The following is a 17,878-nucleotide window of genomic DNA, read 5'->3' on the forward strand; positions in this document are numbered from 1 at the left end:
AACTAGCCTTTAAAATTGTTTTCTCTCGGATTCTCTAATAGGCTATTTGACAATACGAAAAATAAAATGTCAGTTGTTATAATCAGAAAAGGTGATTTGATTGAAAATGATACTTAATTTATTCAAAAATCCATAAATAAAAATGCTTTTTTTAATCGCTTGTCACGTAACACAAAATGGTTCTGAATCCTGATTGGCCGGGCTTATGATGAAGTCACTTGGTTGTTAAGTTGTTAACCTTACAACAACAACAACAACAGCCTGTAAATTCCCACTGCTGGACTAAAGGCCTCCTCTCCCTTTGCGGAGAAGGTTTTTGGAACATATTCCACCACGCTGTTCTAATGCGGGTTGGTGGAATACACATGTGGCGGAATTTCTATGAAATTTGTCACATGCAGGTTTCCTCACGATGTTTTCCTTCACCGCTGAGTACGAGATGAATTATAAAGACAAATTAAGCACATGAATCAGCGGTGCTTGCCTGGGTTTGAACCCGCAATCATCGGTTAAGATGGACGCGTTCTAACCACTGGGCTATCTCGACTCCACTGGGCCATCTCGACTCTTGTTAACCTTGCTTATCTACTATATGTACCACAGATAAAAATACAGGCAAGTGACGTCACCGACCCCATTGCAGAGCATATTTTCCAAGTATGATTTTCGGGCACTATTTAAATATGAAATATTTAATATGATATTTTTCGGCAAATATGTACTACAAATAAAAAAATCAATTTTTACTGGGTTCTTAACCTCTACTAAATAATATAAAATGGATTTTAAAAACCAGACAAATATCCTATTATTATCACCGCTGTTTATGTGGGCACCTACACTATATGAATATCAAAACCAAACTAAAGATATTTGAACATTCTATAGTTAATTAATCGAACAATTATTATTTTTATTACAATTCATTAGTTATAATTTAATAACAGTAAGTTTTCGGATAACTAATGTCTAGTATACATAATAAGGTACATACATAATATCGAAAAATATCTTTCCGACATCCTTTTACGTTAACTACGCATTAAACTCCTTTCATTTCATTCTGTGTGCCAGTAATGCCAACCTTTTCGTATTTTATTACGCATTTTTAATAACTAACATCTTGAGAAATATAACTCAAAATAACATGCAAACAAAATTATGTATGTTATTTTTGGTGTATTTACTAACTTACGTATGAATTTCCTGTCATTATCATATTTACGGCCTAGATAGTCTGTGTTCAGCCCTTGATTTTGACATATGTCAAAAAATCATAACACGAACAGGAATGTCAATAATCGCACAATAAAATAAGGAAAACTGTGTATCGGTATTAATTAATAAAATAAATGGATATATTTCTAATTTAGTTAAAATTATAATGTCCTCGATAACTTCTAAATTAGTTTTAGGCCTATCTTGCGCTGTAACTGTTGCAATAGTTAGTTATGTCCATATAAAACAGCAAGCGGACAGGTATTTATTTTAAAAATACCTTTAAATTATAATATTTTGTAATCATAATATAATCGTTCTTAATGTATTTGTCCCTCATTATTTTTGTTTTAATTAGAAGTTAATAATTTACACTAAAAGCATTTACTGAATTTTCTTACTGAATATTTATTGTAAATATTTTATTATATAATAATTTGGATCACGTTTTATGTAGTTTTCTTAGTCTTCGTTAATATTCAAGAAATACTTGTAAGAATTTACAAGCAATTATACAATATTATTGAATTAAAGACAGCTATGTAAAAATATCATATTATAGAAATGATATTTCCTCATTGTAGATTAATTTCTAGTCACAGAAATTAATATTTTTTCTAAAAAAAGTTAACACATTCACAGCCTATACAAATTATTGAATACCTAATTATTCCAAATGAGCTATCGACATATCTTTGATATATTAGTTATACAGACTGATAGGATTTTAAATAGATGAATCATATTATTTTCTTGATTTTCTACATGCCCCTATGTGGGTTGGGCCTTGAAAAAGATATTGTCGCTTTTCTTTCTGATTGACAGAAGCTAGAAAACAAATAACCAACAATTTTCATTCAATGTTCATATTTCTAACTTGAGCTTGCATTATTTAGTACACAATGATTAGTGAATTCAATTCAACTTCTTCAAAATCATTTATCAACATTATATGGATGTGCATTGCATTTTGTTTTAAAATAAAATGCACGCACTGAATCTATAAAAAAATTGTTTTTATACTTAAAATACAGAAAGATAATTCAATAAGAGACTAACAAAAATTACTAGTCTATGCTAAAACAAACCTTCAAGTTTTATTGGTAATTGCAAAAAGCGTCAATGGTGGTACAAACTTGTTATTGCAATTTACCCTGACCTCACATTGGTATCACTGGACTTTTAACATAACCCTAAAATATTAACATTTGTATTGCAACTTAACCATAAAGTAAATGAAATAGTCTAAGAGTTTATCTTATAACAAAAGCTGATTTCAATATATTTTTTACAGAGAAAAAATGCATGAGGGTGTTATTCGAGATACTGAACGACAACAGAGGAGAAAAATAGAAAACCTTTATATATTAGAGAAGCAAAATGAGTTAACTAAACAACTCAAAAAGGGAATAGGGAACTAATAAAAACTGTATTGTTGACTATGACACTATTTATTATATAATAGATTAAATTTAATTAACACTTATTACTATTTCTTTTCTTTAAGCCAAGCCTCTAACATTACATCCTTGAGGTTTAAATTGATTCCTGTCGGCTCTTTCTTATCAGTTCCATCAATGAAACCATCAAGATTTAGTTTTTGTTTGGCAACTGCAGCTAGACAGTGAAATGTTTTTGGTTCCCATGCTGCTAAATCTGATAGTGATTTACGATCTAACATTATATCAGCCCGGCCTAATCCTTCTCTTAAAGAAAAGGCTGTTAAATTATGTTGTTCACATGCTGCTGTTATACGTGTGTCCCAAAGAGCTTTCATATCTGCCTTCTTCAATTTACGAGCTTTGGTCGCATAGGCCAAAGCTCGATGGACATTTCGGACTGCAACTGAATAACAATTTCGTCGACGGCCAGTGAAGTGGGCTGCCAATCTAAATATCTTTCTTTTTCTCCAAAATTCATCAGGGCCACGAGCCCGAATCCAATTTGCAACGGTTAAGAATACCATTTCTATACCTGAAAAGATATATGGTAGAATACTATAGTATTAATTCCACAATCACTTAATCACTAATAACAGTCTTCCATGATTAAAATTAGAAGATTTTTACCTTACTACTGTTATTGTTATAAATCTTCCAATTTTTATGAACAATAGAATTTTTAATAATTTAACAACATAACCTAAGTTTCAAACCTACCTTAAATATTGACATCTGTCATTGATATAATAACTAACAGATTAGTAAAATAAACATAAGTGACATTGACAAAGTTTCTCACAATTGCCAGCTACTGCAACATGACCAGTATTTTATTTAGAATATTATTTTACAGTGGCACTAAAACTAAAAATTATATAAAACATAAAAAACATCAATTCATCGCATAAGTTATTTAATATTAAAGTTTTGACAATATATCATATAATCAATATCGTACAAAACGTAATATAAACAAATACTATATATGTACTAATTCATTTTTCACCACAGTAAGCATTAGATGAGTCAATTTCACTGTCTTCCTCGTTTATAACGTAAGAATCACTTGACGCGTCAAAATTATCGTTAACAGACATTATGTGTCGTATGTTGAACTTATTGCCAAACTTTTTGAAACCGATTACTTTATTCTCTTTGTGCATAATATGCTTGAGTAACAAAATCTTTAAAAAAAAGTCTGGATTATTTACAAATTAGCAAACAAATTAACATTTTAATTGTATTGTTTAATTTTTTTTAATAAATTAATTTATAATACAATTAAAACAGATAATATAACTTACTAAATCTATTAATTTAAAATTAAGTTAGACATACCTCCAACAATATAACAATGATAAACATAATAAGGTGCATAATAATAGACACAATAATACAGCTATGTACTATATTAAAGCAACCCCTTGTATTTATCGAGTGATTGCCCAACTCTTTCAAATAACTAGAGACGCAAGATCCACTTTTGCAGCAACTAATAAAAATATTCCTTATTAAACTCAAACAAATAAATAAATATAAATTTTAGTTTAAAGATGAATTACGTTTTCAATGTATACAAAACTTACACTTCTATTATTTTGAGCAAAAATAATAATAAAATGGAACTAAGATCCGCATTTGAAAAAACTACCAACAAGTATACCTAATTCAGTTTCAAATATCCTATTAAGATATAGCGTAAGCCAATTTTTGTCATTATGGGACGATAGCTGCACATAAAAATGGGTTATGTTCTCAACTTTAGAGCTCCCACCGTAGATGTGCAAAACAATTAAAGATGTTTTTTCATTACAATTTAATAAATTGTTACAATTTAACAAAGAATTCTCGACACATCATGTGTCGAGATGGCCCAGTGGTTAGAACGCGTGCATCTTAACCAATGATTGCGGGTTCAAACCCAGGTAAGCACCACTGATTCATGTGCTTAATTTGTCTTTATAATTCATCTCGTGCTCAGCGGTGAAGGAAAACGTCGTGTGGACCTGCATGTGACAAATTTCATAGAAATTCTGCCACATGTGTATTCCACCAACGCGCATTGGAATAGCGTGGTGGAATATGTTCCAAACCTTCTCCTCAAAGGGAGAGGAGGCCCTTAGCCCAGCAGTGGGAATTTACAGGCTGTTGTTGTAACAAAGAATTAATTTTAGAGAGCGAGATCTGAGAGAATTTGAGAGATCTTTTGAATAAACGCGTAAAAAGTTTCGCGTAGACCTGTTAATTTTTATATCCGATTAAGTTTAAATTTGGCCCAGCTATTAAGTATATTTTGTTTTATTGTCTTTATAATATAATAATAATATTTAACATTAATAAAAAACAATCTTACCTGAACGGAACACTGTCTGTTTCTACACCATTTATGGAATTTGTATTTCTATCATTTGTACTTATCCATTCAAAGTCACGTAATTTATCATGCCAGTCTTGACTAAACCAATCTTTATACGATTTCAGCTAAAATCTTCTATTTATGAAATACAATTTAGGTAATCATCATTTTCATATTAATTAGATAGTAGTTCGTTATGTAATGAAAATTGTTACATTCAATGTTAAGTGAAATCAAATGAATCAATATCATTCTACAATCTGTGATCCATATTATTGTATACTAATTAAAAGTATCTCTTTTCTAAAGCAACCCTTTCTAATAATAAACCTTAATAAATTGTATTTCAAATTAAGTAATTATTTCTCTTACTCCACAACAGCCTAGAGACCATTGCAGTTTGTCAATAAACTGTCTATGTTTAGGAACTGTCCTGTACTGCTTAATACTGTTAGTTAAATAACTCGAAGTAACCTCTTCGCATGAAAATATTCTCATGATGCATACAATTATACCAAAAACATTTAGTATAATCACCCATACAATACAGGTCCATAATCGACAGCAAAAAACGTTTGCTGTGTGCCTGCAAGCAAGAAAATGAATATGATTGATTCCTGAAATAACTGATTGTTCATTGTATGTGTGCAACTCGACTCAAACAATGGCGGGTAAAGGTGATTTGTTGTTACTTCAATAAATGTTTCCATGCTGCTTGGTGCTATAGTCTCTTTTGTAGTTTCCATCGCGCTTTCCTCACTAACTCTATTCCCTATGATATGAAAGTATGTGTTGCCCCATTTTATACAGCTGTATTATATTAAAGGATGACGCCGATATAAACAGGTTGAGCCAGGAACGAGAATAATGGTAGTGTGTAGTTTTATAGAGATTTTTAAAAGATTCAATATGATAAAAACAATACAGGTAGGGCTTTGTGCAAGTCCGCCTGGGTAGATACCACCCACTCATCAGATATTCACTCGCTAAACAACAGTATGCATTATTGTTGTGTTCCGGTTTGAATGGTGAGTGAGCTAGTGTAACTACAGGCACAAGGGACATAGCATCTTAGTTCCCAACGCGCATTGTCTATGGGTAATGGTGACCAATTTCCATCAGGTGGTCCACTTTCCATAAAAAAAAAAAAAACATTTATACTGTTTTGTTTCAGATAAGTAGATTGTATATCATTACACCATAAACAAAGTTTCCGTTTGCTAATAAAATTATAAACAAACGCATCGGATAAACAAATACAAAAATGAATATCGAATCAAATACACAACTCAATCTTATTTCCATTTGCAATTGCCTGTAGTTGATAGAAATTTGGCGGCAGCATAATAATTGCGGTCAGCAATACGACCGCGTTCACGAGATCTGTACCGGTCAAAAATAAAATATCACTGACATCTGTAAAGACAAATTTTAGTAGAGAAAATAAACCGTTAAAATTGTAGTTGTAGTTGTGTGTGTTGTAATATTACAAATTCGAAAGATTAGTAAGATCTCTCCTGGGAGATTCTACATCGTCTGTTTATTAACGTTCATAATCAAATAGAACGGATATTTAATAATACTTTGAGAGCTTTCCAGCGTCGAAACGATAACGATAACTATACATTTCTAAGCACTGCAATACCCACTCAAGTTTTATTTGATAAACTTTATAACTCTACTAGCATGACCCTGGATTTAAACCGAGGACTTTGAATTTTTATAAAGTTTTCACTAAATTAACGAAATAATAAATCAGACTTCTAAATCAAAATGTGTCTACATTTTGGCATTTGAATGCAACCTAAAAGTCAGTTAATCATTTATAGGAATAATAGACTCACAGAAAAATAATATTAATGACCACAATATAGCTAATACTGATATAAGCCATAATATAAGTGAAATCCAGACCACAATGGGACTATTAGGATGTTGACTCATCTTTCGTCTTTAATAACCAAACAAAAATGACGTTTTAATCTTGACTCATCAAAATAAAAGTACGAAACAATCATTTCATAAATCGACCAGTATTTTATGAATTATCTTAACTTAAACTATTAATAGAAAACTTCGTTTGAAGTACAAAATAAATTAATAAGCTGTTGAATTATTTTATAAGCTCGAGAATTTTTTTCTACATTAAAATCACTTTATTTAATTTTTTTTTAAATATACATATGGGGTTTTGGCGAAGAAGCAAATCTATATATATATATAAAATAACAAGTCCTGACTGACTGATTCATCATCGCCAAACTTAAACTGTTAAAGTTAGAGTTTTGAAAATTGGTGAGCAAGTTGGATTTATTGAGTAGGCACCCACTAAGAAAGTAATTTTGGAAATTCTACCTCTAAGGGGGTGAAATAGTGGATAAACGTTTGTATGTTTTCAAGTTAGAAACAAGAAATTTTATTTTTGGGATACTGATTAAAAATAAGTCGTTATCTATTTCAGCGTTTTTGGATATTCTATGCCTAAAGGGGTGAAATAAGGATTGTAAGTTTGTTTGGTAGCCCGTCAATCTTTTAAGTTAGGGACATGAAATTTTAGTTTTGGGATACTGATTAAAAATAAGTCGTTATCTATTTCAGCGTTTTTAGATATTCTACCCCTAAAGGGATGGAAGTGTTGAAAGTTAGTATATATGTAAGTCTGGTATTTAACCGTATCCGGATATTCTGGCCCTGAGGAGTGGAATAGGGGTTGTTATTGCTTATATTGGTTAGTTCGGAAGTCCGCTATATTTGAAGTTAGAAGCATGAAACTTTCTCTTCAGGCATTTAATTACAAAAAAACAAATACTTATCTTATCATCAGTATTTATTTCGTATAATTAAATGTTCCAAGAACCCCGACTGGTTCTTGGAATACACATGTGACAGAATTTGTATGAATATTACAACACATTTAGGTTTCCTCATTTTTCCTTCACCGCCGAGCAGCGAAATAAACACAAATTAACCCTTTCACCGCCAGATTCGGATTTATCCGACAAAACATTTCGAGCTCATTCCGCCTGAGTCGGATTTATCCGACACAAAACCCTGACTATTATATATTCAATTTCTAAACGTATTATGATGTTTTAGCCTAATATATATATAGCCATATTTTTTTTCGAAAGTTTATCTATTCAACCTTTTATTTAGTCTTATAATTCACATTTACTATATCAAGAAACAAAATAAAATAATATTTCATTACGGTAAATTTACTAATATTATTCAGGAGAAAATGCATTGACTTCCAACGCCTGTGTCGTATTTATTCGACCGTAGTGATGAGACATAATGTTAGAATTTTTAAGATATGGAATATTTATTGACAAAAATATTGTATTAAATACCAGGTTATTTAATAAAAAAAGCACATTAAGTTATTGTTTTTTAATAACGTGTTGTTTTTACAACTATAAATACAAATTCCCATCCCTAGACTGTGTCCACTTTGCTAATATAGCCAGCGCCTGTGTCGGATAAACACGACCGTTCATGACGTCAAACCTAGTTGAACCGTATATAACTTTCAATTAGTGTTGCGCGTGTTTTTGTAATAGTTTTATGTTCCTGTTTTAATTACCATGACGACTGCTGAATAATTAATACGGATTCTAAAAGGTGATGACGATGAAGAATTTGTGCCAGACGAAAATTTTAATATTGATGAAAAGTAATTATAATTTATATTCATTTTTTTTTAGTTATTTTTTAGTCTTATTTCAACTGAGGTAGGGTTAAAGCAGGACATTTGTCGACTTAGTTGTATAAAAAATATAATAATAATTGTAATGTATCATTTTTTAAATTTTCATTCAGTAGTAATAGAGTATACTGTAGGTAAGTATGTATATAGTTGTTGGTTAACCAAGCTCGTAAATACAATATCATTATCATAGCGAAATATCGACATCGACATCGAAAAATTTACCTACAAACCTATTTGTTGTAGGTATTATTTATTGTTAAATTTGCCGGGCGCTGGGGGCACGCCAATCGGTAAAAAGTCTGGCGGTGAAAGGGTTAAGCACAGAAATATTCAGTGGTGCTGGTGCTAACCTGGGATTGAACCCACAATCATCGGTTAAGACGCACGCGTTCTACCCACTGGGCCATCTCAGATCTTAAAAAAGTCTGTTGAGTTATTTATAAACATATTTCACGCGAGCAAAGCCGCGGAGACCAGCTAGTACTGTATAATAATAATAAAAAAAGTATCAATGTCCCATCATAATTAATTACTAGTAATTCTATTTACATCTCTAATGAATATTACAGCTTGTTAGGAGTGTGCAGAACAACAACCCAAGAAATCAGGTATCCTAATGATTGCGCTATTGACGCTTAATAATAAACCCAGTACCAGTACCAGTACCTACTGTATAAAAATAAAAAAAACTAAAATACTTTTTTAATCATAATCATAATGAATTACTAGTAATTCTATTTACATTTCTAATTAATCTTACAGCTTGTTAAGGGTGTGTCTTCACCTCTGAGTTGCTAACCAGTTTTTCTTAAATGTCAATGTCATTCACATTTTCCATTTTAACTATAAATAGGTATCTATTTATCATCACAATCACGTAATAATAGTAAATTTTTAAACTTGTTCGTAGTAATTAATTTTATTGATCAATGAAACAACTTTTGTAAAGCATGTTTTATTATATATGTATATATTTTTAAAAATACTATTTTTACATTAATGAGAAATGTAAGTACGTTCTTATCTGCACTTTTAACAAGATTATTAAAAAATAATAATTAAATTCCTTAGATTAAAAGAACACATGATTGTTGTAAAAATAAAATTAAAATAGTTATTTAATATTTCATATAAAAATATATTATTCTTAGTCTAAAATTTGTTTCATATACGTAAATCTGTTTACTTTGAAGACCTTGATAACCGTGTATAATTTATGCTCTGAGTATAAATAATTTATTCATTCGTAGCTTCAATTTGCGTAATGTCACCCATTTTTTTCACATTTGGAGCGACATTGAATTCACAACCAGTGCTGACGAGTATATCTTCAACTTTGACACCATCAGCTAATTCAGTCAGCGTGAGACCTTTTTCTTTGTCCACTTCGAATACACACTGAAAAAAAAATGCGAATATGATATGTTATTAGAGAGATCGTTAAATTTCCTTATTCAATTTAGACAATCGATGAGCTTATGTAATTGTGGGGATTCGTCAGGCACTAAATTTAAGTTAATTTGTCTTTTCATAGAATTGTCTTCTACAGACGGTTGGTTAAATATAAAGACTTAATTTTGGTGCGTTCTATTAAGTGGTGAAGAATATTTAATGTAATTATAATATGCAATGTAACTAATGCTAACATGAAATGAGATTAAAACGATACAATGTCTCGCCTGTTTTATAATAATTATTAGAGTATGTTCAAATAAATATATTATGACAAGTCATGTTCAAAAAAATATATGAAAAGTCATGTTCAAATAAAGATAAGTCAGATTACAATTCAAAACGGTACTACTATATAAAAATGTACTGTTTCGCTGTAGAATATTTATTGAGTGGTAACTTTTCACACACATTTAACGTTTATTTAAATTAAGGTAATTATTATTACTATGGCTTAGATGAACCAGCATATTATGCGAAGTATATGTTTATAAATTTTAACTCTACTATTAATTTCTTACATTTTTACATTATTTATAAATACACTAACTATCCATGTTAGAATTACGAATTAGTTTTAATAAACATTATATGAATATAAGCGACATTAACTTTCTTATCACGATAACTCTGAACTCTCCAGTATTATAGTATATTGAGGTAGGCTAATAGTAGATCTAAATATAGATTTTAGAAAACAAATGAATATAATTACATCATCCGTCATAATATTTAATTGACCGCTCACTTTACTTCCGGTTTTCTAGATACGTCGAATGCTAAATGAATACAGCAATGTTGTTACACATTACAATAAAATAGTATTGTCTGTGGTCTAAATTCACGAATCAACCAACTTTTGTATATGTTTTTCTTATTTATTATTTATTTATTTGGTAATCCAACAGTTTTTAATGAGTTGATATATTGACAATTATATAACATATAATTAAAACCAAAATAGGATTACACAGGTAACTTAAACATATTAATAAATAGAAAACGGTAGTAAAACTGTTTACGGATGGGAATGTAATATGTGCGCGTATTTATATATCATATAAATAATTGTCTTGTTTACTACATAAGTAAATTACTACAATATATGTATATGTGACAACTTTCAATGTTTACGAGTTATTATATCCAATCGATCCGATCGCCTTGTTTACCTTTTCTGTGATGATCATGTCCACGCAATTCTTGCCAGTGAGAGGTAGATTACACTCTGATAGAATTTTATGGGCGCCATTCTTAGCAGTATGCTCCATAGTCACAACGACCTTAGTCCTTGGGGCGGACACGAGGTCCATTGCACCTCCCATACCTTTAACCATTTTACCCTGAAAATAGAAAAATATAAATAAATATTGAACAACATCACAAACATTACTCTGATCCCAATGTAAGCAGCTAAAGTACTTGTGTTTTGGAACTACAATTACTCGGACCGAAGAACATAGAAAACGAATGAAAACTTTTTCTTCATCGACTCGGCCAGGAATCGAACCCGAGACCTCAAAGTGGTGTACTCATAAAAACCGATGTACTCACAACTCGACAACGGATGTCGTCTTATATATATTTACATGGCTATCTTATACATATGGCAATCACATTATGTAATTTCAGCAATGATGTTGTAGTAAACAGATATGTTATTAACGCGCAAAAAGTGAAAGACTAGAAAACGTCCTAATTGGGACGTTTGCCTTTAGTCGTTTTACGTAGTAATACGTTATAATACATCATAATTACATAGTAATACGTTTTGCGTAATTAAAACATCTAGTTATCCCTTTTACTTATTGTTTTTATTAAGCTATCCTTTTTACTTTTAACGAAATGTAAAAATAAACTAAAATAATCGGTCTCCGGCGCGGCATACTTTTTTCTGTTGTTTAGTATGGATATAACATATCTGTTTATTAGAATATCATTGAATTGCAGTTTAGTTTTGTTGTTTAATTGACCACATTTTGTATAGGTTGAAATAAAGTAAGAACTCTGCTATAGATATAACAATAACATAAAAATAGGAGGCAGTCATTCTTAAAAACAACATTAATATTTATAAGTCCATTTGTATTTTATATGTCTGCAGATTTAATTAAATATTTATATTAACATAATATACTACTATACAATGTTTGTTGACATATAATTCAATGATAGTGATTGTTGAATTAATTACATTATCATTTGTAATATTGACTTCAGTCCATTACTTCAGATGATTGTAACTCGTTGCTTACCCCTATTAATTTATTTGGAATAAACTTAAATTCCTTTTAAACTAATTTAAAAAAAAAAAGACTGATGAATCGCAAAGGATTACTTACAGATTTATGTTCTTATTATCAATTTAAACATTAATATCTGTCATCTTCATGGATTTACTATCCGTCTGAGATGGTCCAGTGGTTAGAATGCGACCACCTTAACCAATGAATGCGGATTCAAACAACGGGTATATATGTATATGTGCTTAATTTATGTTTATAATTTATCTCGTGCTCGGCGGCGAAGGAAAACATCGTGAGAAAAACCTTCATGTGTCTAATTTCATTGAATTTCTGCCACATGTGTATTCCACCAACCCGCATTGGAAACCCGCAATGTGGTGGAATATGTATCAAAACCCTCTCCTTAATGGGAGAGGAGGACTGAGCCCAGCAGTGGGAAATTTACTAGCTGTTACTGTACTGTACTGTACTGTACTGTACTGTGATTCAAAGCATTGATTACGAATTTATGAATTAGTTATTTCATTAAATGTCAAAAGGCTCTATGGCACATATTATATAGTCTGCTGTAAACCACGCAGCTGCCCACTCATATACTTACTGGAATCATCCAGTTCGCTAGATCTCCATACTGAGAAACTTGCATAGCACCGAGAATCGTTAAATCAATGTGGCCCCCTCGAATCATAGCGAAACTATCGTCGGATGAGAAATAAGAAGCTCCTGCGAAAAAAACATACATTATTGCCGAACTACTAGACCTTAAAATAACTTGTTATACCGGTACTCGATAAACAACTATTCTAATTCTATATTAATTTACATATCTACTACAAAACATACATATTTGTTTCAGATAAAGTAATGTATACAGTGAATTATTATTCGAAATGTGTTGTTTGTTTGCGGTTATCTCATAACATGGTAAAATCGTACATTAAATTGATATCAAGTACAAAATACGTAATAGAGTTTTACGTACATAAATAAATTAAAATAAACACATTTTTTATTATTATTTTAAGAACAAACTTTCTTTAATTGAACATAATCTTAATTTTTTTATAGCTATCCGTTTAATTAAACACAAACTCAAATTATCTTATCTTTAAAAGATAGCAGATTCAGATAATTATTTATTTATTTAATACATGATCCAAACAAATACAGTTAAATGAATACGAACCAGGGATTACTGTAACAGTTTCCTTTCCAGCATTTATGAGGTCAGGGTCCACTTGATCCTCAGTGGGAAAAGGTCCGAGACCAAGGATACCATTCTCCGATTGCAATAAAACTTTAACATTCTTCGGAATATAGTTACTGGCTAGCATCGGCATTCCTATGAACGAAAATATATAAAGTTTATTTTCTAAGGTCCAATTGACACGGTATCGTGTGTACATGCAGTGGCGGATTTACCAATAGGCTAAGAAGGCTGGAGCCTAGGGCGGCAGATTAAAGGGGCGGCAAATTTAGCCCAAATTTGTTATTATCTTACAGAAATTTCAAAAAATCTTATAATTATATTTATACAGATACACAATACATCCGTAATCTGTATACTCGTCACTACATAGCGGGTTTGAAAAATAATCTAGTAACTGACAGAAATATCACCTAGTTTATAATCATACTAATAACGGGAAAAAACCAATGTAATGAGGACGATAGAACACTATTTGCCTACTAGCGGCAGATTTGTTAATCCGCCACTGTGTATATGGTTATGAACACTTCTTTTTAATTCCCCTATATCTTCCCAATTCTAATTTCAAATCAATTTCAAGTAAACTTCAGAACGAAGCGTTTTTGAATCGTCAATAATTAAATACTACCACCGTTTCGGAAAGCAGCTTATAGCGAGACGAAACGGCAAGAAACTCGCATAGTTGCTCTTTTCATATAAACAAATTTACAATGCTGTAATTAGTAATTATTACAGTAATTAGTGCCCTATGATGAAACCCGAATCTAACTCCAGGCGTTTTTTTCCAAAAAGTACTCTTTTAATGAATAATATGATAATCTTTTTAAATTTTGAAAAGGGTAAATTGATTATATTTCCCAGTATCTTATTACATATGCGTACCATTGCCCAAAAAATTCTCTTTTCCGTATGCAAATGGCAACTTGGGGCTACAAGTACACAAATTTAATAACCAGGGTAACGACTTGACACTGAAAATATTTTAATACTTTTATTGAATCATCTTACCAATTCCTAGATTTGCATGCATTCCATCTTTGAATTCCAAAGCAGCTCTTCTTATTATTCTTTCCCTCATGAGATCCGAAGATTTCTTCTCTTTCTGTTCTTTTGGTTTCGTTACTGTTCTTCTTTCAATACGTTTTTCAAATTTCTCACCCAAAATAATCCTTTGGACGTATATTGATGGTACGTGCACAAAGTCTGGGTCGATTTCGTCGACTATCTCTTCTACTTCAGCTATAGTAACTCTCGCAGCCTTGCAAATAGCTGGATTGAAATTTCGTGCACTCTTTCGGAATATCAGATTGCCGTGTCTATCAGCTTTCCAGGCTTTGACTAATGCAAAGTCACCAGTGATTGCCTCTTCCATTATGTAGTTCAAGCCATTAAATTGTTGGACATTTCGAGGAGCACTTGCTATGTCTATCTGGACAAAAAATTGTGAAGAAATTAAGGTCTATATTTTATTATTAGCTACCCGATAAAATCATCTTCACGAAATGACTTTGTTACTGTTAGATTGTATAATCTACCACCTCATTATATAATGAGGTGATGAAATATAGTATTATTGTAAAAAATAATTTCAAAGGAACCCAGGCTAGGAATTTTTAAGCTCAATATTAAAGTTTCGCGAAAAAACTTACCATTCGTATCTTATTAATAAAATTTCAAACACCCATCAATTGTTTTTACATCTAAAAATCTTTATGATTGAATAAATTACATGCTTTGATCTTGGTGTAGATGACACCTATCAGAAAAAATATGCAATGCTTTTTTCTTTAAATAAGACTATTGTGTCCTCAGAGTAATTCCAACATACCTTTCCATCCTTAGCATATTTAATTGGTGATCCACCTTCATGAATTAATGTTCCATACCCAGTTGGTGTATAGAATGCAGGTATGCCTGCACCACCAGCTCTTATTCTTTCAGCCAGAGTTCCTTGCGGTGTAAGCTCTACCTACATAGGGATTGCTTTTTATAGTTAAATATAAAATAATAAAAGGGGACAAAGATAATTGTAAAATGGATTTTGTATCAATGTTATTGGAATAAATATTTTTATCTGATTTGATTAGCAATATATACAATTCATTAGATAATGAATATTCATAAATTGTTTTGACTTAATTATATCAGTAATTTGGTCTAACGTCTATAAAGGTTGGGGAACTTGAAACTGTTTCTTTTATACATACATAACACCATAGTAGATGGCCTTTCATGAATTTTGTTTTAAAATATAAAAATGAATGCTGGTGTTATTCCATTTTTATAAGTTTAGTTTAAAACAATTCAGATTTTTTCATTAAAATTAACAAAAAAATAATCTATCTTGACTGGTATTGCCTTATAAACAATGTTAATAGTACCAAATGAATGTACAAACAGTACATCTAATTTGGATATTTAATTTCATGAACAGTAATCAAAAATTTACAATACATAAATAATTACCCCAAAAATAAAAATTAAGATCTATTTCATATCTACAATTAACAACTCTACACAATCATATACTTATACATCTAGACAAATAAATAAAAATTTATGCGTCTGTCTGTGATTTCAAAAGTACAACTTTGGAGTTGATATGTTTATTTAGAATGTTAAACTAAAGCTGCTACCTAATATTTTGTCCATTTTAATAATAATTAATTTAGATATAAGTTAAAGCAGAACAAACTATTAAATTTGATGTATCAATTTTACATAATATATATTTATATGTTTGATATTTAAAAATATTTTAACTTACTTCTAACTCCCCACTCAAAAACTGTCTTTCAAATTCAGCATTTTCTCCTACATATGATGATATCATTCTTTTCACTTGTTTTTTCTTAAGTAATATACCCAAACCAAAATCTTCTACTCCTATAATAAAAAATAAACAAAACTTAAAATTTGGGTTTTACTGCTAGGTATGCCTAACTACATAGCATACTAATGTATAAAACTACAACATACTTAAAAGAATAGTACATACCTGCATTATTTGAGACAACTGTGAGTCCAGAAATAGACTTCCTATTTACGGCCATTATGAGATTTTCTGGTATTCCACACAACCCAAAACCCCCCACTAGTAGTTTCGATCCATCCTTTATATCCTTCACAGCTTCATTTACATCTTGGTATATTTTATTCGATTTATTTACAGTGCTATATGTGGCACATGATAATATCTGTAACAATAATATTTTCGATTAGGAATTATAAAATAACAAAAGACTCTTTCAAATTACTGTAATATAATTTTAAATTTAATACTTTTTTAAGCAGGATGTAGTTTATTAAAATAGAATTAAATAATGCATTTTATCAAAAAATACCTTACCTTTCCTATTGAAATGATTGTAGGAGAAAATGAATTCCATTTTAAAAGAATAAGTTTACCAGAAGTTAATAAAACCATTTTAAATTTTCACTCTTCTACTTTTAACACACTTGTGACTCCGACGACGATAAAGACTGATAATATCTTGAGACAAAAAATCGCAAAGTGCTACAATACGATAAGGTCAACCGGGTAAGATAAAACAATAAGATATTAAGATCACATTTCACAGCAACAGTCAACACACGCTATAGGCTGTACTATCTCACTAAGAATGATATAAAATATTAATATCAAAAACAAGTCGCCACCCAACAGCGACTATTTTAAATAATCAAATCGGTATGTAAATATACATACATATTTATAAAGTAATAATATAACCAATATTATGGAGGTAATCAACACTTACAGTATATATGCATTTCTTAAAATTCCATAATACACTTAGAATTACTTTGGTATTCAATTAAAATTAAGTATTAAGGTAATTATTTGTTGTTTCATAGTAATGATTTGAAATTTGAATATTTACATACTCTTACTGCACTAAGCACTTGGAACTTTGAAGTTGGTAGGTATAATCCATATTTTTAATCTATATAACAGCTCTGGGTAGAAATTCTTTAAGCATTTCAAATAAAACATAAATGAAATTAATCCATTTTGATGCTATGTTAAAAATAAATGGATAAGAATATTTTACATATGTAGACTTTACGATGATTTTTACATCTATAGATTGATAGGAAGAACTGAGTTGGCTACACTAAAATGAAACGTCATAATTTGATAAGCTGTTTAGTTTAGGTATTTTGCCTATATGATTTATTCCTCTTGATTTATTCGTTTTCGTTATCGATTTGTCGCAATATTTGACTAATGACTATAAT

At 30.4% G+C, this 17,878-nt stretch overlaps 3 protein-coding genes and 1 long non-coding RNA gene across 5 annotated transcripts; 1 reads left to right on the top strand and 3 right to left on the bottom strand.

Moving 5' to 3' along the window:
- Positions 1-1,106: 1,106 nt before the first annotated feature.
- LOC124530668 lies at positions 1,107-2,704 on the top strand. Its single transcript, XR_006966478.1, has 2 exons — positions 1,107-1,479; positions 2,513-2,704. It is a non-coding gene; the product is annotated as an uncharacterized LOC124530668 (long non-coding RNA).
- LOC124530667 (39S ribosomal protein L20, mitochondrial) lies at positions 2,651-3,453 on the bottom strand. 2 transcript variants are annotated; one of them, XM_047104920.1, is made up of 2 exons: positions 3,378-3,453; positions 2,651-3,192 (listed from the first exon to the last, which is right to left on the bottom strand). In XM_047104920.1, the coding sequence occupies exon 2, from the start codon at positions 3,182-3,184 to the stop codon at positions 2,708-2,710; it is 477 nt and encodes a 158-aa protein (XP_046960876.1). In that variant the 5' UTR covers positions 3,185-3,192; positions 3,378-3,453; the 3' UTR covers positions 2,651-2,707. The 2 variants fall into 2 exon arrangements, with proteins under 2 accessions (XP_046960876.1, XP_046960875.1); XM_047104919.1 differs by having other exon boundaries at positions 3,288-3,395.
- Positions 3,454-3,655: 202 nt separating this feature from the next.
- Positions 3,656-6,960, bottom strand: LOC124530457 (peripherin-2-like). Its single transcript, XM_047104631.1, has 6 exons — positions 6,861-6,960; positions 6,303-6,432; positions 5,389-5,602; positions 5,014-5,141; positions 3,999-4,152; positions 3,656-3,844 (listed from the first exon to the last, which is right to left on the bottom strand). The coding sequence occupies exons 1-6, from the start codon at positions 6,958-6,960 to the stop codon at positions 3,656-3,658; spliced, it is 915 nt and encodes a 304-aa protein (XP_046960587.1).
- A 2,740-nt stretch (positions 6,961-9,700) lies between these two features.
- On the bottom strand, positions 9,701-17,290 carry LOC124530380 (succinyl-CoA:3-ketoacid coenzyme A transferase 1, mitochondrial). Its single transcript, XM_047104534.1, has 9 exons — positions 16,986-17,290; positions 16,635-16,833; positions 16,404-16,522; positions 15,465-15,605; positions 14,645-15,065; positions 13,613-13,768; positions 13,028-13,149; positions 11,353-11,523; positions 9,701-10,126 (listed from the first exon to the last, which is right to left on the bottom strand). Exons 1-9 carry the CDS (start codon positions 17,061-17,063, stop codon positions 9,965-9,967), a joined length of 1,569 nt encoding a protein of 522 aa, XP_046960490.1. The 5' UTR covers positions 17,064-17,290; the 3' UTR covers positions 9,701-9,964.
- Between the last annotated feature and the right edge of the window lie 588 nt (positions 17,291-17,878).

This window comes from Vanessa cardui, chromosome 6 (genome assembly GCF_905220365.1).
Source record: "Vanessa cardui chromosome 6, ilVanCard2.1, whole genome shotgun sequence".
Lineage (NCBI taxonomy): Eukaryota > Metazoa > Arthropoda > Insecta > Lepidoptera > Nymphalidae > Vanessa > Vanessa cardui.